Source organism: Corvus kubaryi, unplaced genomic scaffold, assembly GCF_017639235.1.
Source record: "Corvus kubaryi isolate FWS band 111438036 unplaced genomic scaffold, C.kubaryi_AGA036_p1.0 133, whole genome shotgun sequence".
NCBI classification, from domain to species: domain Eukaryota; kingdom Metazoa; phylum Chordata; class Aves; order Passeriformes; family Corvidae; genus Corvus; species Corvus kubaryi.
The window spans coordinates 17,805,537-17,829,498 of record NW_024580667.1 but is presented as its reverse complement, the minus strand read 5'-3'; the positions used below and the strand labels follow the sequence as shown (position 1 = coordinate 17,829,498).

Here is a 23,962-nt window from a genome sequence, read left to right as displayed (position 1 = left end):
GATAAAACCCCGGCCCCGTCAGTGTTCTGTGTTCTTTGTTCCTGGATCCCTTCGGGTGGGGACCTCAATAAACCCCTCGGAACTCCATACAAAGGACCCCTCCCATCTCTCTGTCCTCCGCGCTGCTGCAGGAGCTGTCCGGCTCTGTGTGTGTGGCTGTGAGTGTCCCCCAGCTCCGGTGTGTCAGGGTGTGTCTGAGCGCCTTCGCACAGCACCCCCGGAGCAGCTCCGGCAGGGACGCGATCGGGACGGACGCGACGCTCTTTCCACACCCCGCACCCAGCGCGTCAGGCAGTGAGACTGGAAATCCTGAACTTAAGGCAGTCAATGCAAGGTGAGTGTTACAATAACAAGATACATGAATCTGAGTTCATTACCTGCTGAGTCTCATCAACTACTCTCCAGTAGACTGACAGTAGATAATCAGGTTGTTATAGCATTCCAAGGAACGTGTAAATGAACTCTTGACAAAAGCTTCAGGAAAATATATTTATTCAATTTTGGCAAAAGAAGAAAATGTAATAAATATAACAATTTTTACACCCTTCTTTACAGTTATTTTTATATCACATTTCTTCTAAAAAAATCAGGTAGTATTTAAAATTTTAAAAGAAAACATTCACCGAAAAAAGAACTTTTAATGTGGAAAAAATACATAGGAGTGCAAATGTTTTATTTTCTTGTGGCTAGTATTTAACTTTCAAGTCCTTTAGAACAGTGCAAGTTACATTTTAGATCAGTAACACTATGAGCATCCAAGTAATACACAGAACTAATATGCAGAATTATGTTCAGTCAATAATACAGATTTTAATTTTTCATGCTATAACACCAATTCTCCTCTAAAATAACACTGAAAAAGATTTTTCCAAATTTCTGTAATTATGACAACACAAGCTTTTTACAAATCCCACACTCAAGTCCCCAGCTGAAGCAAACTGAATCCAAGCGGAACCTCCTCAAAACAAGACATCCACCAGGCACGTCCAGCTCCCGTTCTGACATGTTTATACAGCTCTGTGAAGTGCAACTGATACTTTCTCAGCAGCAGTAGATGCAAGTCCATTGGGACTTTTACTTTCATGAACATGAACTGGGGTAGCAATCCCTGAGATTCTCTAGGATGCCTGTAGCTGTGTTTTGGCAGCCATCATGTTTTGCTACTTTTTCTCTGAGCTGTCTACTCAAACCAGTTTTCTTTCAATAAAAAGCGTACAGCATCGTCAAAGCCATTTTGGTACAATGATTCCATTTTCTCATGGTCTGGTGGGAACAAAGCTTGATTAAGTCTTACTAGGTTGGCCAGAGACAGCTGCAACAGAGCAAGAAGCTATAAATTAGTTTATTAATGCAACTTACCTAGATGTGACTGTTCTGTCATCTGTTTCATGGAGCATATGTAAAATGAAAAGACCAGCATGGCTTTGTCTACACCAGGAATTAACCAAGTCCAGGGTCACTGCTGAGTGCCAGGACAAACTGGCACGAACAGTCCACACACACAGAATTAAACTCACAGCATCCAAGTCAGACTGTCTGCCTGTAAAACTGCCCAAAGTTTCTGAAACACTTTAACTTTGGAAACACTCCCAAAACTGTCTGGCAGAGTGGTAGCTGGCACATGTTAAACTTGTGCAAGGAAATATTTTGACAACTTACTAGTGCAAACAACCATGTTCTTGGGAACATTCCCAGGCAATGTTTAACATATGAGTATAAATGTAGCTTGTACTACCAACAATTGAAGAACTACTCAGCATCTTAATTGGTCACTCTGATCATGTAAAAAGCTTTTGGAGCTTTATTCTTGAATACAGACTTTATTAAATTGTTTACAACAGACTAAAAATAGATTCAATAGTGTTCTGAACAATTTTTTTATATAAATAATGTAATACTTAGCCACATTATTATAAACAAATTTGCAAAAAAATATCAAAATCATCTTCATTATTTGAAGCAATTATTCAAATTCTGACCCTAGGAGATGGAGAGACGGAAAACTATTCACATTCCAAAATAGATAAATGAAGATGTACAACTCTTCAATTTATGAAACCACAATTTGCTGAAATGAAATTATTCTTAGTGATCATTTTTACAGCCCTAAAAGCAGAGGTGCTTCAAATCGAATAGTTTAAAATGTTGCCTGGGATTCTGCACGAGTTTGCACATGACCCCAGAAGCAATTGAACTGTGCAATTAATTTTCTGTCTCTAAACTAAACTAATCACCAGCTCATTTTTCATCCTCTAGATACAAAACACAACCAAGAAATATACAGTGATTGCATAAATTTCCAAGATATATGAAATCAATAATCTCATACTTTATGACCTTTACAAAGTACTACCATGCTTAATACCTCTCTGTGAAACATCATAAAGATTCAAAAATCGGTCCAATTGAGAAAGGCATTACTAACACTAATTTTGCTAAAATTAAAAAAAAACATTAAAAACTGCTTACAAAAAGTTTTAAAAAGTATTAATTATTGTTAATCTTTCTTTCTAATGGAATATTATTGACCACTAGTCTATCACTATTCAAGATTTTCTTTCAGCACGTTGAAGAAAGCAAAACTGTGGTTAAAGTTTGTGAGACAAAGGTTGCAAAGACAGAATGTCAACAATGAAAAGGAGGCAATAAAAATCAGTCTCATATTTCAATATACAGAAATGTTTCTGCAACATCTAACAGAACTTCTGAAAAAGCATTGTAGTCACAAATGTTCACAAGCTCTCTTGAGGAATGCAGTGACAAGTCACTGTATATACCATTTCAAATGTACAACTTAAACTTGCATTTTAAATTCAGTTAGAGCAATTGATTTCAGTATGTATGAAGAAATGTTGTGCAGTTTTCCTCTCCTCTGGTATTCGACTTTATTTTTTTCTATAAACATTTTTCCTAGTCAAAGACAGCTGATATGTAAAGCAAACCACTACACAAACCTAATATTATTTACACTGAACAGCCTGTTATAATTTGCTCGATTTCGTACTAGATCAATGCTTTTCAAACTTTCTTCTTTATTCTACATTTTCCTTTCCTTGTGTTTAAGAAAAGGTTTAACCTCCATTTGCAAAACAGAAAATGCCAAAACTTTACATAAGCTAATATATAAGCACAAAATAGACACTTCAATATGAACATAACTGCAAGAGTACTATTTAGTGTTTTTAAGTTAAGAAACAAGCAACTTACCATCATATCTTGTTTTGCTAACTTAACATACAGGTCCACACGCCCTTTATCTTGTGGACAGATATCTAATCGACCGCTGAAAGGAGATATCGTCACAGTTCTTCCAACAGGCAAGATAGGAAGGCCATTGGTAAGGCCACCATCAACCCACTTCTATGGGAAAACAGAAATATTTTCAAAATAACACCAGCACAGTATGATCATAATGCAATACCTTACCCTTGCTGACCCTGCCTCCTCCACTCTCAAGAAAACTTACAAGTTTCCCTCTAAGAATACAATGAATAAGCTTCAGTATGTGTCAAATATCAAGGAACTGACAATATAGACACAGAGATTTGAATCAATGAGCATTTGACATAATGTGCAGATTTGTGTGTAAGGTATTTATCAAGCCACTTATAAGACTTCTTAGTTAATTAAAAAATAAAATGCCCCATATGGAATTTGTCTCAACACATACAGGAAAAGACAAGACTGTTAATATTACACATAAACCATATCCAATAATGTATACTTCTCTAGAACATTATTCTGACTGACAACAGAAGCTGTACAATCTGTATGTGCAGGTAAACACTGCACAAGCTAAACCACACGATTCCTCTCCTCTTCTATGATTTTTCTTCCAGAGCCTCATGTCTTCTTACATCCACTACAGAAGACAGCAGCAGCAGTGGAGAGTAAAGATGGGAAGGAGCCATCAACTATCACATAAGTGGGAGCAGACCTAAGTCTGCTGCAGGAGTTGAGTATAGTGAAGAATGAGATCTAGGGGCCAAATTCCACTCCAATATAAACAGGAGAGCTGTCACATCTGATGTTAATGTATTTGTATCTTCCTATTTCTTACTGTGCTTACATGCATAGCCCAAAATTTGACACCAGTCTGCTGGTTAGATGGATTCACTGACATCATACGTGAGGGCTGATGACCAGACACATCTCCCTGAACTTTACACATCTAAAGGCAATTAGTAATTCTACACTTCCTTTATCATCAAGGGAGAGAAAACACTTCTAACATGTGATTCACTTTATCCTAAAGTAGGTGATTGTATCTCATATTAATTGTGCTGAAAAAGTGCTTTTGTCTTCACTAATTATAAAGGAAACAAACATTAACTATGTAAAATGTAGACTAATGCAGACACGCAAAGGCAGGCAAGTTGAAATGCTGTAAGAAATAGTAAGATTCACCTCAGTGCTTCTTAAGAGTTTCACCTCCAGAATATCATGCTCAAGTTACATTAACACAGACCACTGAAAAGAAATGGCAAATTGTACTAGTATTCTTCAGCATCAATCAAGCAAAAGACTGCTTTCCTGACGTAAGTGATGCTCTATGTGACCATCGTAAAATGACAAAATAATACCAATTTTGCATCAAAAATCCTGAAAACACCACAGGAACTTAGTCACGCAAGTTTAAAAAACAAACATACATCAACAAAAACAAAACCAAAAAAACCCAAGACAAAAAACCCTTTCACAAAAAGTAAATTATTGGCTGTTGGCAAGACACTAGCTCTCAGTGTAGGTACTGCTATACAGAAAGCATTAACTCCAGTTACAGTGTTTGTTCTTCAGAAGCCTCTGAGATTCTCTGAGATCCATCAGTTATATAGATCCCTCTCAGCTGTGTCCTTTACTCTCACTCTAAAGCAAACCTTATTTTAATTTTACACAGATTTCTCCCAGGGCCACACTTGACTTCCCCTGTGAACTCCTGTATCTGGTGATAGGTTGAGTCACTCTTTAACACACAGATACATAGCAAAGGAGTAGTAGTAGTATCTATCTATTTCTCTCTCTCTCTCTCCCCCCATCCATCCATCCATCCGTGTGTTTGTCTGCATACACAGTCCACCCACACCACTCTTTTCTTCACTCTCTCAGATGAGTTTTATGTTCCTGATCTCAAAATCTAAGCTACAAATATTAATATTTCGTAGTTTCTATGGCCCTCTTCATCCTGTTATTTCATTATATGCTATAGTACCTGACTCTTGACATTAGCTGATATCAGTACCCATAATATATTACTGAATTCCTTCACTTTGCACAAACATCAAATTTCTCAATGAGGAGTCAGAGAATAAAATTCCAGGATCATTTACAGCTATCTTTCAGATTTGTCAAACTCCCATTACAGCACTGTTGCAACAGCTGTGAGTAAAGCTGCAACATACCAGAACACTTCTAGCACCAAGGCTTTTTTGTGTCTGTCTCTAAATAGTAAATTATTATTATTTATGTGCAATGTTTCTTGGTGTCCTAAGTGGCTTTTTGTTGCGTTTCCTACAGTGAAAAGTACAGTGGAATCCCTGTCTAAGCCACGTCAAAGAGACCATAACAAAAGACATTATTGATGTTTTTTTCACCAGTATAACTTAATACTTTTAAAACTTAAAAGTTCTCACATTTTTAAAAATTCTGATTATTTATGTTTTCTCCTTCTCCCCTTATGTAACTTCAATACTTATTTGAAAATCAAAACATTCACTAAGGCATGAGCAATGCTGTTAATTCAGCACTATTTTCTGTAGATTCTGTTACTTTCTTTTGAGCATTTGAGAGCAACTGTTTTTCACTCAAAAATATTCTAGCACTATAGTCCCTCATGTTTCCTAGTTATAAAAAATTTATAAAACATTTATTTGCTGCAAAAAGACAAGTGAAGCACCAGCTTCCCTTAACTTCACTAATCAATTCTTGAAAAACACTTCTTAGCTGATGAGGCAAATTCCTGGTAGCTTCTAAATGAGTTTCACTAATACTCTAGTACAATGCAGAAACAGAGAAAACTGTGAAATAACTTGCAATGAAACCCAAAGCAGACAATGACATCAAGGCTCGACTAACAGAACCTACCCATTTACCAGCAGATGGTTTTTACAAAGCTATTCCATGAGAACTACAGTCACACCAACTACAGACTCATCAGCAGACACAGCTAACTTTGTCATCTGCGGATCTTTATCTGTCCTGAAAATTAACCTTGTCAGAGACTCAAAGGACACAAAACCAAGTCAGAGAAAGATCATTTCACATGGAGCAAGTTTGCACTAGTGTTACTGGAAGCTTAGTCCCAGAATACCTAAAATCCCCAGCCCTGGTAATAAACTAGTCCAATCTGGTTAAGGCTATAAATTCTCGTATGTCATCTTAGACTTCCTCTTTTGTCAAATTATTTTTCGGCTCATTAATCAGAAGAAAACGTACTATGAGCAGACAGTGTTCTGTCCCTACTAACACAAAATTTAGCTTATTCATCCCAAGTGTCTAGCCTGCAGGCATGCACACTTACAGGTAAACTAGCTAATCTCTTGTGAAGCCAAATGCTTCCCAAAAAACACTCTTCCTAAAAATAAAACTAAAGTGCAATGTTTACCCTGGGGTTCAGTCTCTGTAGGTGTATGGGCAGGCTAGTAACAGGTTTGACTATTTTCTGATACCACTTCACAAACGTGCAACACACTGCCTTACTTGCCATGCACAATAGTAGCTGGTAACACAGCAGAGAAAACAGTGAAATACATTTTAGAAACACTCTTGCATGACCTGGTGATGTGTGTGCAGATGAATACACATACAGCCCAGAGAAGATCCAGATCGACTGTTCTAAACTACAGATAAGGCCAGTAGACTCAAGCAGCTAGCAGACAGTAGTCTTGATTCTGTGCTGCCATGAACCCATGGCCTGAGGAAGTTACCTTAGACAGACAGACAGGACCTGGTCTGTTACAGTAAAACTTTCAGTAAAGTTGGAATATGGTGCTATATGATAGGTGACCTTGCAGGCCCAAATCCATATCCAATCCACCTTACTGATTGGTGCTTACATGTCTGGGCCATGACAGTACATCCCATGTATGCAGCCCTACAATGTGTGCTTTGGGGCCCCTGCTAACACACCCACACATCCTTATTACCCACTATTCCAAACCAAAGAAACGCTATTGCAAGTGAGAGCTCTCACCCAGATCTAAACATTTGGGACTAAAGAATGCAAATCAAAAGCATTTACAGGCAACAGTTTTCTCAAAAAAAACAAACAAACAAAAAAAAAAAAACCAAAAAAAACACCCACAAAAAATCAACCCCCAAAAAATTCCCCAATTCACAAATGCACTGCTTTACAGAGTATGAGAAAAGGCAGGGCAGACATGCAGAACTAATTATTCTAACAAGTAACTATAAATGCAAGCAACCTCATCCCAGACACTGCCTCTTCTGAATCTCACTAAAGGAGAGCAGTAAGCTTTGGGAATGACAAGAAGCTTTCAAGTAACAGAAGAACCAGTTTCCATGAAACTTTCATTGATTTAACTTTTGAATGCAAAAAGACAAAAGGCTGCAGTAAAATATTAGAAGGCTAAAAAAAAATTTACAAAGGCTTCATTAAATACTACAATGGCTATGCAAATCATAATAGTTCATTCAGTAAAATGGGTTTTAAATAACTTTTGGAGAAAACTGTGAGCCAACTTTTCAATTTCGTAATTGAAAGAATACCACAAGAAATTTAACAATGACACTTTCTTCCCTTTAACTAATGACAGCAATACATTGCCTTTGAAATTGCACAAGCAACATATAGACTCCAATTAACAAAATTCCAGACCCTGGGAAGCTGCAAGCAGTCTCCATTTAACTCAAACAGTCAAACAATACTGATTTAAACCCTTCCAATATTTCAGTTGATATGTATTGCTGTATCTATAATTCTAAAGCTGCCAAGCTTTCTGATATAATGACTACCTAGCTAGCAGCAAATACATATGGTTTTGTGGGGCTTTTTGGCAGGGGGGCTGTGAGGGTTATAAAGGTTCTAGAGGCATCATTTGTATGAATGGGGAAATGAAGTATCATATATTTCTCAGAAAGAAGAAATAGCCATTTCCATGCTTTTAAAATTATTCTTAAAGTGTTAATATATTTATGTAAGAAAGAAAAAAGAGTTCTTGGAGCTAGACAGAGTAAAGACAACTGTGAAAATGTTTTCTTATAAGAAATACAAAATATGGTATTGAAGTTGCTTTCCCTTAAGATGAAATCATTACACCATAAATGAAGAACACATAAAAAGAAAGCTGGTAGTTAATGAAAAATTACCTGTCCTTTAAATTCCACTGGCTTAATTCCTGCATACACTGGTATAAAACTACTTGCTAGCAGGACCTAGACAGAAGAAAGCAGAAAGAATAGAGAAAAAAAAAATCAAAAAAAGGAAACAAAGTAATTTAGAACCAATACATATTTTCATACATATTTACCAGTCAATATATTAGTTTTACATAAATCCACTGTCATTTCAAAATGTCTTCTTGTTGTGGTATGTCAAAATGTGATTAAAATTATTCAACAGGGTTTGGCTTTTTTATGACTTCACAGTGACAACTCTCAAAACAAAGTATCAAAAATTAACTCAATGATTAATGTGATTCAAGAGTATGAACTTAGTTTTGCAGAATGTGAAGTAAATCTACAGTTTTCAAGAAATTAAATATGCACATGCTGAAAAAAAGCAGTATATTGTCAAAGAAGAAGCTGACCGAGTCATTCTGTTAGCATATTAATATAGTGTTTATTTTCCTAATAAATCAGATTTTCAAAGTTTCAAAAATACCACAAACATCCTGAAAATTCACATATGCATACCTTTATCAATGTTTTTATTTAATAAATTCAAGTATTAACGAAATACTATTTCCCCTGTTGTAAGGCTTCATTGCTGTCTACAGCTGTTCTTGATTTTTAAGTTTTTTTTTAGACCAGGACACCTCTTCTGCCATGTACAGCTTTGCACACACATATACCGTCCTATCCATTCACAGCAATACCTATGAGAGAGTGGGTATCTCTATACCTATGTATCCACTCACATATACATAAGCAATCAGTATACAGAATTTCCAGGCGAAGAGGCAAATGCGTGGACGAAGTACAGTATGTCAGAATTTTTCATACAGCTAAATCGGGTGAATATGCACACTGCTTGTGTGGTGGCATGAAAGACCAATCTGGGGAACAGAAGCAGGTCACAAACTGGTGTATACACTGTGTGAAAGATGATCAGCTGCAGAAAAATATCACAATCCATGGAGATTATGGAAGAAAGCGCTGGAGCTTTTTTGGGTGGAATTACATTTACTTTTACAAAATTTAAGCTACTTTCAGTATTAAGCACCTCTGTTCCCCTAATAAGTTTTAATTAACACTGTATATGTATATGAAGTCTTCAGCTTCCACTTTGAGAACTGCTTTCCTGCCTGTTTCTTTTCCTACTGATGTGGAGCTTTGTCTGAGGTCAGATAAAAAGGCTCTCTCAGTTCCCTTATGCAAAACTGTAGCTATTTCTCTACCAAGCAGGCCTTTCACTCATAAAAGCATAAGACAAGGTTTCCAAAGTTCCCAACGTCCACTTCTTCCCCAGCCCAACACCCTTTCTCCTCTCTTCAACTCCATCTCAGTAACTTTGGCCCTTCTAAACTAAGAGAAATGGGGAAAAAAAGATTTATTGAAGGAATAGAGTCAAAACCAGGTGACCCCTGCAACTTCTGAATTCATTTCAAGAGAGGACGGAAGAAAGCAGTTGTTCTTCTTATAAAGTCACTCCCGAGATCTCCAGAGTGAGGAGAGGCAGGACAAGCTTTCAGTATTTCCCTAGCACTAACAGACCAGTGTGGACTTCTAGGCACTGCCTTACATTTTCAAGCTAAATTTATCAGTATTTTGTGCCTTGCTCCCTCACAAACACACAAATCAGGCCTCTCTTCCCCCTCACCTCCATTTCTAGAACTACAAATCTACGAATGCTGATGCAAGATGATTGTCTTCACATATGGAAAGACTATTTCAAAAGTGGGAGATTATTACCTGCCTTTCCAAGTCCACAAGGAATAGTAAAACAGATAAAATCTTAATATTGTAGAAACATACATTCAGTTTAGCCATTATGAAAAACTTCGGAACCATAAGTCTTGTTTGTTAAGCATTGAAACCAAATCCATATGACATTGAAAGATTTCTGGCAGAAGGTACAGAAGTTTTGCTGTTTATAAAACAGTCAGCCCAACAGTACCTTTATCCATGCCTTGCATGTAGGTCATGTCTAGGCACGATACAATAAAATAACCTAACAAGCTCTACCCTCCCTGCTCCTGTGGCAGCCACCAACATTCAGACAGCTGTACTCATGATACAGGCAGAGCTGAAGGCATGCACAAAAACAGGTATTGTGAGCTTCTGTGAAAGACCAGACAATATGAATGCATTAATGAGCAGTTATGTGTAATTTTATTACTATTATTCCAACCCACCTACTGCTACTATAGAGAACAAAAGAATAGAACAGAAATGGCTAAATCAATGAAAAAACTATTGAATACTAGTAAAAATGTACATATTTCCAAGGTCATCCTGATGCTTCTAATTGTCTCAAGGTTAGAAGATTTCACTGCAAAAACACATAAATGAAAAGAATAATAATCTCCATGCTTGTTACCAGTGGATACTATAGCTAGAAATAACAGTGCGTAACTTCAGATAAACTTTTTGCATAATTATATTTGCATGATGAAGTCCTATAAATTTTGAGAACTGACTGTCCATGTAGAATATAACAGGGTCAAGATTTTAAAGGTTATTCTTTAAAGGCAAACTCCCAATGCACACTTTGCGATTTTGTAAAAAAAAATGACACTTGTTAAAAGTGATAACAGTAAAGAATCTCTTATTTGCTCTAAGCATCCACAAGGATAGGGAAAGAAGGAATTCCTTCTTATTCTATTTCCTCCTTTATCCTGCTATATCTTGCTATGTCTTCCACTAAGATACGATCAGTTACTAGCAAGAACACTTGCTTTACAAGCATCTGAACTGCTTCTACCATCTCACATCGGCTTATGCATACAATCCTGATCCAAATTTAAAATGTGGCATTCAGATGAAGAGAAGGGCAGTAAAAGATCTTCCCAGTTACAGTTAAAATGCAGCTTATATACAGTACTTAGCATTACATTATAGCCATTATCCACAAGCACCTGTAGGAATTGTTCAATTTTTCTTAAACTTCCTTTATTTTCTTTTGTGATGAAACATAATAGTATCAGTGAAGTAAGAGGTGCAAATTTTTTACAACATTTTGAGATTCTCTACTGTGTTCTCATATACTGCACAATTAGTTACCTGTTACTTTTAGAAACACTTTGCCTACAAGGTAGAACTTGAACAACCAATGCAGGAAACACACACAAACACCAAATAAATTTTAGCAAAATTTTTGAAGCTATAGGATCGAATCCTGCTTTAAACATTGTTTATATTATGGTTGTAGCAAGTGGTTACCTGAGTAAACCAGTGATTTTACCGTACAATTAATAATATACTCTTAAGCCTTGAAGAAACTCCAGCATTTTTATTCACAACTGCCACATTCAACTTTATTACCTGAATGAGGTCGTCCCTGGACGCAAAATTTGAAACCAAGTGATTTTCCCCACTCTTTGAGTTAGTGACCGACACATAGAGCCGGTTCTCAGCTATCTCATGAACATCAGAAGGAAGAATAGATTCTATGCCCTCCCTAGAGGAAAGAAAATGCTCAGCATTACTCACACCATTATTTAAAAACCTTCCAAACACATTAGGGCTAAGCACCCCACTGCGAAGAAGAAATATGCACCCTCTCCATTTGCATTTGGAGAGCTCAACACAAAAATGACCTTACAGAAGCATTAAGATAGGTACCTAAGTGTTTTCATAAAATCATAACCAGGTGTTACAGCACCAAAGTTCAATCTTCTGACTTCCTCTGCAAATCCATAGGCAAAGTGCTTACATTTCTGGAAACGGAAAATAATAACCATGAAGATGTTTTAGTGATCGGAAGCATGTTCAACTGCAGTACCTAAAATATACTAGAGGCTAAAGCTTTAAAAAAAGTTATTAGATCAAACTGAAATATTTTCCCTTGTGTGCTTGGTTTGCAACAAGACATGCATAACGAAACGTTGATCCTTTTCTAAGGATTAATTTATAAGAAAAAAAAATCCCTAATGAAAAAAAAAAATTATAAGCTTTCACAAGGATACCACTTTAACAACCAAAGAAAGTTAAAGGCTATTTTTCTATATACTACCACTGCTAAATAATCAGTTCCCTAGACCATGCCATTACAAGAACAATCATTTAGTTCGAAGTCTAAAGCCACCTTTTATTTTAAAGTCTATTTCAGAACTTAAACCAGACACAAGTACCTTAAGATGCTTATAAGCAATAAAAAAGAAAAAAAATTACAATGATTTCTTCTCACTAATACAAAAAACAAGCTACTAACAAATATACATATTTTATTAATAAAATACTATAGAAGTATTTAATGAATGGAAAACTATGATGGATGACATAGGAAGAAATGACACTGCAGAAAACCAGGCAACAGATTCCTGCACAAGGAACCTTTTACACAAGCTGAAATGCCCAGCATTAATGACTGCAGGAAAATAGCTTGAAGTGTGAGTCATACCAACTCCAAAGGGACAGTAAAAGAATTGGTATAATTTATTTTTCAGCCGTAACATGCTGAAACAATGAATTAAGATCCTGAGCGCTTAAGACTCACTATTCAATATTTGTAATCCTTTTTTCATCCTTTCATGCAGACTTCTCTAATGATTCTAGAGACTTTGAAAAAACTAAACTCAATCTTATGCAACCTTCTGAAATTGGTACTCTATAAATATATTATACCCACATTCACCTATATAACCACATGAGAAAAAGATAGTTTGGGTTTCCTGGATTATTAGGTCCCTGAATAAAGAACAAATATGTTGATAGTAAAAAAATAAATTATTCAGTGGTTAAGGAAAGGAAAGGAAAAAAAAAAATAGAGACATGAATGTATTCTACTGAGGAGGAGGATACAGGAACCAATGAAAGAAAAACCAGGAAGGAGTTAGAGTGAGGATTAACCTGAGATCAGAGCCAGCTGACTGAAGCAGTTAAACTTCCTCACATCACTTATATGACAGAGCACTCATCTAAGTGAAAGAGAAATACAGTTCTTGCATCCACTTTCTTTATATGGCCTTTGAATAAATGTATCAAAAAAGTTCACTAAGACTTAAACCTCTTAAAGAAACAATCACTGTAAATATTTGTGCTACTTAATTTCACATTGGTTAGATTTGCACCTTTACCCTATAACGTACTTGTCATTGCCAGCTCAAAGATAAAAGTAGTTACATGCACTAAGTCTTGAATTTATTCTACATCAGGCAGTTAGGCTTCTTCTGTAGTCAATCTGCTATAGAGGCACATTCTGACACCTCTCTCTTTAAATGCAGAAGAAACCCATAAAACCCTACATAGAAGCACCTCAGACCTACTATCTCAATATTTAAGATGCTTAAATAAAGTTACGAGGAGCTAAGAGTACCGGGGAGCTGGATGAACCCAAACCTAGGGGAATGACAGAGAACTACTTTCCATACTACAAGTGCTAGGAATGGACTGTATCTAGACTCTCAATTACTGCTCTCAAAAGAGACAACTTCTTACAGCTATGAATTGTTTTAGAATTTGAGTCCTAGAAGCTTTCAACAATACATCTGCATTTTAAATTTTGACTGAGGCCGTGCTTAGAAATTGTAACTGCTTGTACTGAGATATGCAAACTTGATATCAAACATGACCAAGGTAATTTTAAAATAAACAGTCATTCATCCATAACTAAATAAGCCTCCTTAGAATTCTCAAGTCCCGTGCCTTTTCAAACAGTGACAAAAATCCAATATATGACAGAAAAACATCTGGAAACTGCCTTAGAACAGCAACAGTCAAAACAATAAATCTTCAATGTTACATTCTCTCCAAGTAAAGACAGGCTGCATTACAGCTTTGAGATTAGGAGATGAAGAAAGTCCTAATTATGGCTTGTCTAACATTGCCATCTCTGGGGAGAGGGGGGAAAAAAAGGAAAAAAATGATTAACTGATTAAGAGCTACATTTGTGGACATAAAATATTTCAAGCTAGAAATGCAGTAACAATAACGATATAATTATCCTGATATGAAAAGTTAGTTCTATCCAGTACAGAACACTGCCTTTACTTAAATTCCATGAGAATTAGAAAGTATTATTCCCACTGAGAAAAGAACTCTCAATTTTCCATTTAAACAATATAACAGAATAACTAAAAAGTACATAAAAATGGAAAGGAATAGATAGTTCATGAAGCTTTCTTTAGTTTGCAATAAAATGACAAACTTTCAAGGAAAAATACATCAGACTCAATGTAATATAGACTTAGTTTCCACAAACAAAAACTAAAAACTGTTCTAATATTTTTATGGAGAAAGATCTTTGTAAGTTGGACCAGGCTGAGAACAAGTGCTCATACCCAGAGTCTGCAATAAGCAGAAAAATTTCCTTGGGCTAACAAAGAGCTGCCATGCTCACCACAGAGGAAATTAAAGTCAGAGGTACACATTATATCAGGCAAACTTGAAACTGAACTACCAGTCAGAGGTGACAGAAGGGGAGTAATGCCTGCACAGAATACAAAGAGGTTCCACACAACAGAGTGGAACTTGCCTAATACCAAGTCATATAAGGAATGCTCCCAGGGGAGTGGGGTGGGGGAAAGAAGCCAGGGACAAACCTATTGCTGAAAGTAACAGAAGTACAGTTAATGCTGCAAGCTGAGTTCATATCCCAGCAGAAACAACCAACAAACAAACAGAAAGATCAGTGGCAAAGTAGGGTTTGGCTGGGACTATTTTTGAATCAAATGAAGTGAAATAATCGAGGCCTAGAGAAAGTTATCAAATGCTCACTGGACTGAAACATAAGTGTAACTTAGACTAAAAATCTAACAGCCTGTTTTCCCCACAATAATTAAAACTATTCAAGAAATATTAACATTTTGGCAATGCCTGGTCCTCTACATTTATTAAGGCAAAGTCACTACAGACACTTCAGGAGAGCAAAGCAGCCTTAACCTGTGGGGAAAATCAAGCAAAGAGACACCAAAAGAAACCCTAATGCTCTCCACAGAATCTTTAACATTGTAGTCATTGAATATAACCTTGGTGTCTCTGCATGACACTATATCCATGGTGAGAAAGGAGTGGCATCTCTGGAGATGAAACAACCCAGACACAAGTCAGAACAGAATGCTGTGCAGGGTAATCCTACTGGGTGCTGTTAAGGCATGGGCTGCACTGAGTCTAAAGGAGATGCAAAAGCATTTAACACTGTTCAATGAAATACAGGCAGCAAGAAAAAATTCTGAGCAGGTAGGACCTGTTTATGAAGACACACTCCATCTACCATTTTCATCTCCTTTCAGAAAAGGTTGAAAGGATGGTGCAATGCACTCGCTTAACAAAGCATATCTCTAGCCAAGAGAACAATGATTCACTGTGTAATGTATCATCATTCAGTAAATATACATTTTGGTATAATGAAGTATATCTGTTGCCTACAAATCAACATTCACACACATGAGATTTGTATTTATACAGATTAAAATATAAAGTTCATATGAAATATTTTTGTCATAAACCTTTTTGCTCATGAATCACAGATGTGGTCAATGAAAACATGATAAAAGAGTCCTGTTCCTAGCAAGTAAAAAGAAGAAAAAACAAGAAACAAAACATTTTAATAAACTGAATGGAAGATGATTATATTAAAAAATTTCCTTTAAAAATTATAATGGCCTATACCTACGAGTTTATTAATTTACCTCTATATTTTCTGGCACTGCTAACAAGACAGCGGCAGCCAGAGATCCCGCAGAAGCTCCTGCAAAAGCTTTCACATCTCTCAGTAACTTCTTACCATGCCTGTGAAAAGCAGCTGCTGCCCCCAAGTGGTAAATGCCCAGAAAGCCACAAGCCGCAAAGGACAGGTTGATATGTTTCATTTGGGCTGTGGACATAAAATGTCACAGTCAGAAAAATTTTGTGTTGCAACATACATTTATTCTTTTGGCTAACTTACCCTATCTATATAACAAAAATCAGGTTACTTTAGAACATTAAAAGCTTTTGATTACTAAATACATCAAACAATCAGCAGTTAGTTGAGTATCTCCAAACCTGAAAACAACTCTAAAATAATCCTTAGCACAAAACTCTTTTTAAAGCAATTAAAAATATATACCTTTATATACAATGTAACTACACTTTTTCACCTGATTTGCCAAAGAAATGCAAACTAAGAGTAGCTACACAACAGTGATTAAAGAACACCTTTGGAGAACAAACATTGTTAGCCACCTTTATTAAAAAGTCAAATTAATTATAAAACTGCTGGCTACTGTCTCATCATGTAGTGACAGGACTGGGAGAGTGGATTCAAACTGAGAGAAAATTTAGATTGGATATTAGGAAAAATTCTTTAATGTGAGGGTGGTGAGACTGGAACAGGTTGCCCAGGGAAGCTGTGGATGCCCTGTCTCTGGCAGTATTCAAGGCCAGGTTGGATGGAGCTCTGAGCAACCTGGTCTAGTGGGAGGTGTCCCTGCCCATGGCTGGGGGGTTGGAACTAGATGATCTTTAAGGTGCCTCGCAGCCCAGGGCATTCTATGATTCTATGATTCATACTCTCCTTACACAAGCAGAGCCTTGAATCCATTATAATTCTCTAAGAGACAAATTTTTTCTGTCATCTTTGAAACCCATTTGCTTACTAGAATTATTAATAGACAAATTTTTAAAGTAATTACTAGTTTAAAAAAGAAAACTACAAAACATATTGCTGGTACTATTAAAATAAGAAGGAATAAAAAAAACCCAAAGTAAAATACAAAGCACTAAATGTATGAAAACACACACACTCTGAAGGTGTCAAGGGCAGATTTTAAAATTAACAAAAAAACACCACAAATGGTAAGCATAAATTCAGATTATTAGGGATAGTTAATTAAATAAACAAAATAGAATGCTGTACATTTTATTAGCTCTTCTGCTTCTGCAAATAACTACTTTATGAAAGCAAGGTATTCCACAGATTATATTTTACAGATGTAAGAGATACTGCACACATTGAATTGAAAATAACCCCCTACTATACTTGGGTACATCTCAATATCAATGGGAATAGAAGACAGAAACTGTTGTATCAGTCCTGATGAAGAGAGGCAAACATATACAGCACCATATTTTTGTTATAGATATCTCTTCATCTCTGAAATGGGAAGAGCAGGAAAGATGGGGATAAGAAACAGCTTTCAAAACCACTAGATAAGACATGCTAAACCCAATTGCTTTACCACAGCATGATCAAAATCAGACCTAATGATCTAACCAGGTTTGCTATTTTACTGAACAAGAGAGAGAGATGGAGAGCATATCATAGTGCCAGGGAATATTTGGTGGACCAGTCAGTCTGCTAAAACACATAGTTTATCATCTGCACTGGAAACACTTCCATATCCACTTTTAAGTAGGAATACTTGTAACAAATCTAACACATGGTACTCATAGAAAGAACCAGAAGTTGGCTCTTGCTGTGACAATAGGAGAGAAAGGTATTTAGAACAAAGCAAGTGATAAACTGATTTACTATTTTTAAAAAGAAGGATCTTTTCATTTAAAGAAAAGTCACTGTGCTGAATAGAAGGTAAAAAAAGTTTACTCAGGATGTTACTGGAAAACAACAAACACAACTCTACTTTGATTTTTAAATTTTTTTTTAATAGAGTAGAAGAAAACTAAAACAGTCTTTGAAGTTTGATGTCACAATGGGCTTTCTTTCAGGATAGTTAAACTCTTGGGAGTTTAACCAGCTGCTGCAGCTGTCTCCATACCTTCCACAAATTAGGAGCAAGGATGCATTTGCATCACGGACCACTCTGACTAAAAGATGAAACTGGTTAAAACAACTGGATTCTTACATAGGAATGGAAGAATCAACTCCATTTCTGCCCAAAATAGACCTCAAGATCAAGAACTACTACTGTGAAGCATTACATGAAATAAGAACTATGTTTACACAGCTGATTGGTCAAAAAATATGCAAAGTATGAGTTCACAAATCCAAAGAATTACATCAAAGGGACCTATGAAATGTAACTAAGAAACACAACTGTAAGATAATAAGGTTATGTAAATAAAAATAAGTGTATGGATGCTTATGTACATGTATATGCAGATTTAAACCTTCTACAAGGCTCATACTCCAAAAAGTATTTCTCTCTGCTGGAAAATAATTAAATGATCACAAATCAAAAAAAAAAAAGATAAGAACTACAAAGAGTATCTATGGTTACAGTAAAAAATTTTAGATTAAAAGATTTTTTTTAAAAAGAAAAATTCCCAACCAATGTGGACGAAAAATCACACTTCATTGTATAAAGAAGTGGCTGGTACATTTTCTCTACAGTGAGAACAGAAAAGGAGGTTATGTGAACTGAGGAAACTATTTGAATCTCAGATCAAAAACTACCAAACATATCTGACTAAAGTCAGATATCCATGCCTCCTCTTACACACCTTCATAAGGAAACTGTAGTTTCTTATATGAGCTTTAGTCCAATTTAATTACCAGTTACTGCAAGTAACTACTATTCTCTTTGAGTGTCTGGATACATGGCACTCACTCTTTCATGTGAGTTAATTTCTTAACACTTAGATCCCATGCTTCTCTGCCTCCTTCATTTCCCTACCCAAGAGACAGAAAGAGAGATTATTGACTGAGTATTCACATCAGTCACTTGACTGACAAAAGGATTCAGTGAGAGGCAAGCACACAAGAACAAACAGCGCTAAGATTTCAAGTCAAGGAAATACTGTTCATGAATGCTGCTAGTCTCATACTCTGTGAAGAACAGACTAATTTCAAATCCAAAAAGATTAAATCAATACAATGTAAAAAATAAGGTAGGTTTTTTTTACTTTTAGTAAACAGAAGTACTTGATCGACTGGATTTGTATGGCATGCAATACAACACTGTTTTACAGATTCCCCACGAGAACCTCAAATTAAGAGTAGCAATAGCATGGCTGTGTTATCCAGACACTACATTCCTATTAATTAGGATCAATTCTCAGGTATACATTAAGTATTTGTCATATACACAAAAAATTTTGAAATTCCTCAGTACAAATGTTAATTGGCAGATGGCATTCATGCTCAAATGACAGATCCAGTGGTTACATCTAGCTGAATGACTGAGAAATGGGGTATGCACATACATCTATCAACTCTGTAAGTGGTAAATAATGAGAAGGAGAAATCATTGAATCATATTATCATTCAAGTGGCCTCTTTCCCAACCTTCTTATGCTCAAAACAGGGTCAGCTATCAGATCAAATTTTGTTGTTCAGGGCTTTACCCAGTTGTTAAATTGAAAATCTTGTAATGTTTAGCTCCTAAGTGATAGCTAGCATTTGTCTGTTGCTTGGTGAAACAATCAGGCCTTCTTTCATTTGTTTAGAATATGAAAATCAGTAAAGTATTGCAAATACTCAGCATTACAGAGAAGAAACAGACATTAATATATTCAATCAGTACTATGCATCCACCTGCAAGAAAGTGGGTAGAATGAGGCCTCTTCAACAAATCTGTAAAAAAGCACTTAACCCACAAAGGATGCAGATGAGAAAGATGATACAGATAAATAAGAATCATGTTTCTGTAAGGAACTACCTGCTTCACAGATGCAGTTTAGCAATGTTGTTTTACCTCGCAAAGAAATTTCAGAATAATCGGAAAGATAAGAAAGCATTTGTTGGATGAATGTCCTGTAAAATCAGAAAGGCAAGTATAGGAAACCAAGACACATTTAAAAGAATATAAATTTTCCCATTTCTTTTGATGCTTGCAAATATGTCGTGGCATTACTTGATTTGCAAGTTATAACTGTGTATTTCAGAGAAAGTATGATTCAAAAATGTCTTTTGTTTTGATGATCTGGTAGGTCACTGCACTTTTGATCAAAAAAAAGAATTGTATGATTATAAAAACTCCAAAGAGGAAACACAGAAATTTAATTAAGTTTACATTATGACTATTCCCTGACAATTTTTAATAGAGTAACAGGAATAGAGCACAGTCACCTGTGGACACAAACCACTTCTTTCAGCTGAGCAGAGAGCAGAAATCTTGCTATCTTAGAAATAGTATAAAACACCTGTTTCACAACACTTCAAAACAAATATTCTTAAGAGAGTTTAGCATAAATTGTGACTATTAAGGATATTAATACCTATTAACACTGTCATATTGGCATGTCTTAAGAAAATGTTTCAATGAACCTTAAAAGATTCACAAGTACATTTCAGCTGGACAGTGCACATACTATAGAGGTACGATATAAAGAGGACATAGCAAACACTTCTGCCACTGCTTTTCAAAACATGTTATCTTACATGATTGGCAAAATTCAAAATATAAAGATTTCAACTGGTTAAGGGGATAGAAATGCTTCTGTTGTCTACAAGAGAAAAAAACAGAAGCATAAGAAAAGATATGTACAAGAAGAACACTGAGGCTGTTCAATTTCATTATTTTCCATATAACACAGGAATAAACATAAACGTAAGAGTTCTCTTTAAAAGATTACCCATCTGCAGGAAAAAAAAACCCACTGGTGATTAAAAATCTACTGGAGGTGGGGGCATTCCTGTTTACTCAGCAGTATCTCCATTTTGTAATGCAAACCTTCAAGAGAACGTATGTAAGGAGACAAGGCTGTACAGAAGAATTATGATACAGTACCACACAGCTTTCTCAGGACAGGTACTGTTTTCCTGATTGTAATGCACAAGAAATAGCACAACAGTTTCTCACAGGGCTGTTTCCTGAGCAATGTAATTACATAAACATTGTACCATCCCAGTGTCTTAACCTGTTGTAACTACCTCCTGTCATCCCACTTGTAAACAAAAGCTGAAAATGCCCAAAGCAACTGAGTACACACACCTTCACAAACAAAATTTAAATATACATAGAATGCAAACGACCAAGCACCCTGAAGCACAGGAGCTAAAATGTATGAGGCATAACAGCACATCGGAGGATTAGTTATTAGCAAAGAATGACAGAACAAGCAAAGTCACAGAAAGAACTGTTTAGCTCGGCAGCACTGCTAAATTAAAGGTCGTAAGTGTAACTACTAATTTACCTGAATCAAAAATCACCACTGACACAGAAATGTGTGTTTTTTCACATTCCTGGCAGGAAAAAAAGCGCACTAGCATAACAATTCACAGCCTTCACTGAATATAAGAATTTGACAAAGTTGAAGGGAAAAACATAGTAAGTACATATCTAACCAGCCATTAAGAACCTTAACAAAATCACTAGTCTTTGCAAACTGTAACAATTGCATATAATCCCCTTAAAATTAAAAACAGAAACACATCACATGATACTAAACTTTCAAATTAAGATTCTAGACCTTGATCCTTAAGACAAGGTGTCAACAGAGGGTAGGGAAGGCTGACTTCTTCAGAAGAAGGCAGCAAAAGGTTCAATACCTTCTAATGAATGTTGTCTTCCATCACATACTCCACTGGGACTTTTTCCAACAGCTATTTTGGTTTCCTCTGCACTAGTAGCCATTCTTCTATCAACTTCTGATTGTTTATCATTTACCTTGGAAACCTACAATCCGAGAGTCAGTCATATTACTATTAAAAAGAAAAACAACAACAAATATGACATCGTTTAACAATAATTGTTAAGTCATCTAGATTAATTTCTCAGCTGCTTAGCTGCCACTAAACTAGTTCAAACCTCAATGTTCCACAACTTAGGCATGCAGCAATTTATATTTAAGATTAATTTACCTAGATATTGAAAATTCCTGCCGTCAGGATATGCCAGTGTCCAAAATGACATTTAGTTTGTGTCCTTTCCCACTATTTTTATTTATATCAACAGATTTTTTATAATCAAACTCTTAAGTTTTTATCCTCCCTTATCAATCCATTTTCTCCCCCACCTTCTGTTGCCTAACATTGCATCTGTAAGTAATTTTCCAGAGAATTCTGGTCCTATTCTTCACTAAACAACTGTCACTCTAACTAATCACCCTGTCATTTATCATGCACTACTGTCTGAAGTATAGTTTGAAGAAAATTAATGTTTCTCCCCAACTTAGAACTATTAGACTCAAAACTTCATTCTAAATATTGGTACTCCGGCACCTATTGCTGCCTGCCCCTTTACCTTGATAAATTGAAGGCATCTTCAATTCATAATTAATGCTGTCAAATCAAAAGCTTAGCTCTGCAGAGTATAAAATAAATTATTTTATCACTGTATTTATGCACATAACTTATATCTTTAGAGCATCACAGAAATACTTACCTGGAATTTAACTCTGTTATGTGGCACTCTTATAGTGCAACAGTTTGTAATTCCAATCCAGAACTGCTGAGTTTTGGGAAACATGCAACTACACAGTTGGCCTTTTTTTAACTGGAGCAACAGTATTTGAGCACTACACAGTCTTTTGGCAGTCCACATTTTCTTAAAAGTGATCCAAGTGATGTGGTAACCAAACTGATACTCTCAGAAGCTGTTTTACCGTGAAGTTACAAAGGAAGCATCAATAGGTGAGCTTGGACACCACAGAAGTACAGGCAGAAACTTTCTTCTACGCATTCCCTGTTTAAAGATATTAGGGGAAAAAAAGAGTAGTTGAAAGGTTAGTTGCACATCAAGGCCCTGATACTGTAACAAGGCTCTCCTCACACCCATCCAGCCCTAACACACAGAGGCATTGACAGCTGATTCGCTTGACAATGAAAGAGTTTTGTTCAGTAGCTCCTCTCTCTCCCTCTCACCAGCCCCCATCTGGTACCGTGTTGTTCACAACTGACCATAAAGTCAATTGCTCATTTCAGAGACAGGAAGAACTAAAATTTTTAATAACACAGAGCCCCGAGCAAACAAACTGTCCCTTAACAACGTGAATACACTGCTCCTTCTACCTCAGCTGAAAACTGTGGATCCAGCAACTTCAAAGAACTTCTTCACTAAAACAAAGTGCTGGTGTCAAGATCCCAGTTAAGAGACAGCATGCTGGCTGGTACAAAGCAAGCCTTGTTATCTTCTCTGTTCCTAAGATAGCACAGGGGTTACTCACACACCCAGTGTAAGCCTGGTTTACACCTTGACCATAAAGAAGAATGTATGGAATTGTGCTCGTTCCGATGAAAAGCAGGTTCCTGCCTGACCATCACTGCAAACAACCCCAGTGTGACCCTCTGCCGCGAGGTCTCAGCGGAACACTGCCAACTTCTAACTTAATCCCAACCAAGTAAGTGAGTTACAGGTTTTCTGTTTCATCTCGTAAACCATGAGATCAGGTCTGTGGTGCAACTGGATTTTTTCTACCTCCACTTTTGTTCAGCAAACAACCAAAACAAACAAGCAAAGCAGAGCCGAAACAGCGAGACAAGTTTTTTAAAGGTAATAAACACAGAACGTGAAGTGACAACCGCGGGGCGCACAATGCCGAAGTGCAGCCACTGCGCCTTCTAACCTTGGACACTTAGAGCAGGCGGGCGATTCCTACGCGGGACACGGCTCTTCCCGTCCCGATCATCCGCCGCCTCCCCGCAGGCCTCCCGGGGGCCTAGCGCGGCCTACACGAGGCAGCGGCGGCACTGTGCTCGCCTCGGCCCCACCTCCCCGGCAGCGGTCCCCGCGGCAGCCCCCGCAGCGGCGGATGGCGCTCGGCACCGGCAGGTCGCGGCGGGTCCCGCCCGGCCCCGGCCCAG

The 23,962-nt window shown here is 36.7% G+C and overlaps 1 protein-coding gene across 6 annotated transcripts; it reads right to left on the bottom strand.

Moving 5' to 3' along the window:
- Positions 1-475: 475 nt before the first annotated feature.
- On the bottom strand, positions 476-23,948 carry PNPLA4 (patatin like phospholipase domain containing 4). 6 transcript variants are annotated; one of them, XM_042038125.1, is made up of 9 exons: positions 23,725-23,948; positions 22,545-22,844; positions 21,710-21,836; positions 15,969-16,153; positions 11,962-12,056; positions 11,662-11,797; positions 8,326-8,391; positions 3,208-3,360; positions 476-1,263 (listed from the first exon to the last, which is right to left on the bottom strand). In XM_042038125.1, exons 2-9 carry the CDS (start codon positions 22,701-22,703, stop codon positions 1,201-1,203), a joined length of 984 nt encoding a protein of 327 aa, XP_041894059.1. In that variant the 5' UTR covers positions 22,704-22,844; positions 23,725-23,948; the 3' UTR covers positions 476-1,200. The 6 variants fall into 6 exon arrangements, with proteins under 6 accessions (XP_041894059.1, XP_041894052.1, XP_041894044.1 ...); XM_042038118.1 differs by having other exon boundaries at positions 476-1,312; positions 3,208-3,357; positions 23,725-23,945; XM_042038110.1 differs by having other exon boundaries at positions 476-1,312; positions 23,725-23,943.
- Between the last annotated feature and the right edge of the window lie 14 nt (positions 23,949-23,962).

What these genes read in the sequence shown, in the direction of transcription:
- PNPLA4 (XM_042038110.1), bottom strand. Translation starts at nt 22,703, where the DNA reads ATGTGGACTGCCAAAAGACTGTGTAGTGCTCAAATACTGTTGCTCCAG. An exon ending in GATTTTATGAAAACACTTAG is followed by an intron (nt 11,798 to 11,961) that starts GTACCTATCTTA and finishes TCTTTCCTCTAG; the next exon opens with GGAGGGCATAGAATCTATTC. An exon ending in CAGTGGAATTTAAAGGACAG is followed by an intron (nt 3,361 to 8,325) that starts GTAATTTTTCAT and finishes GTTTTCCCATAG; the next exon opens with AAGTGGGTTGATGGTGGCCT.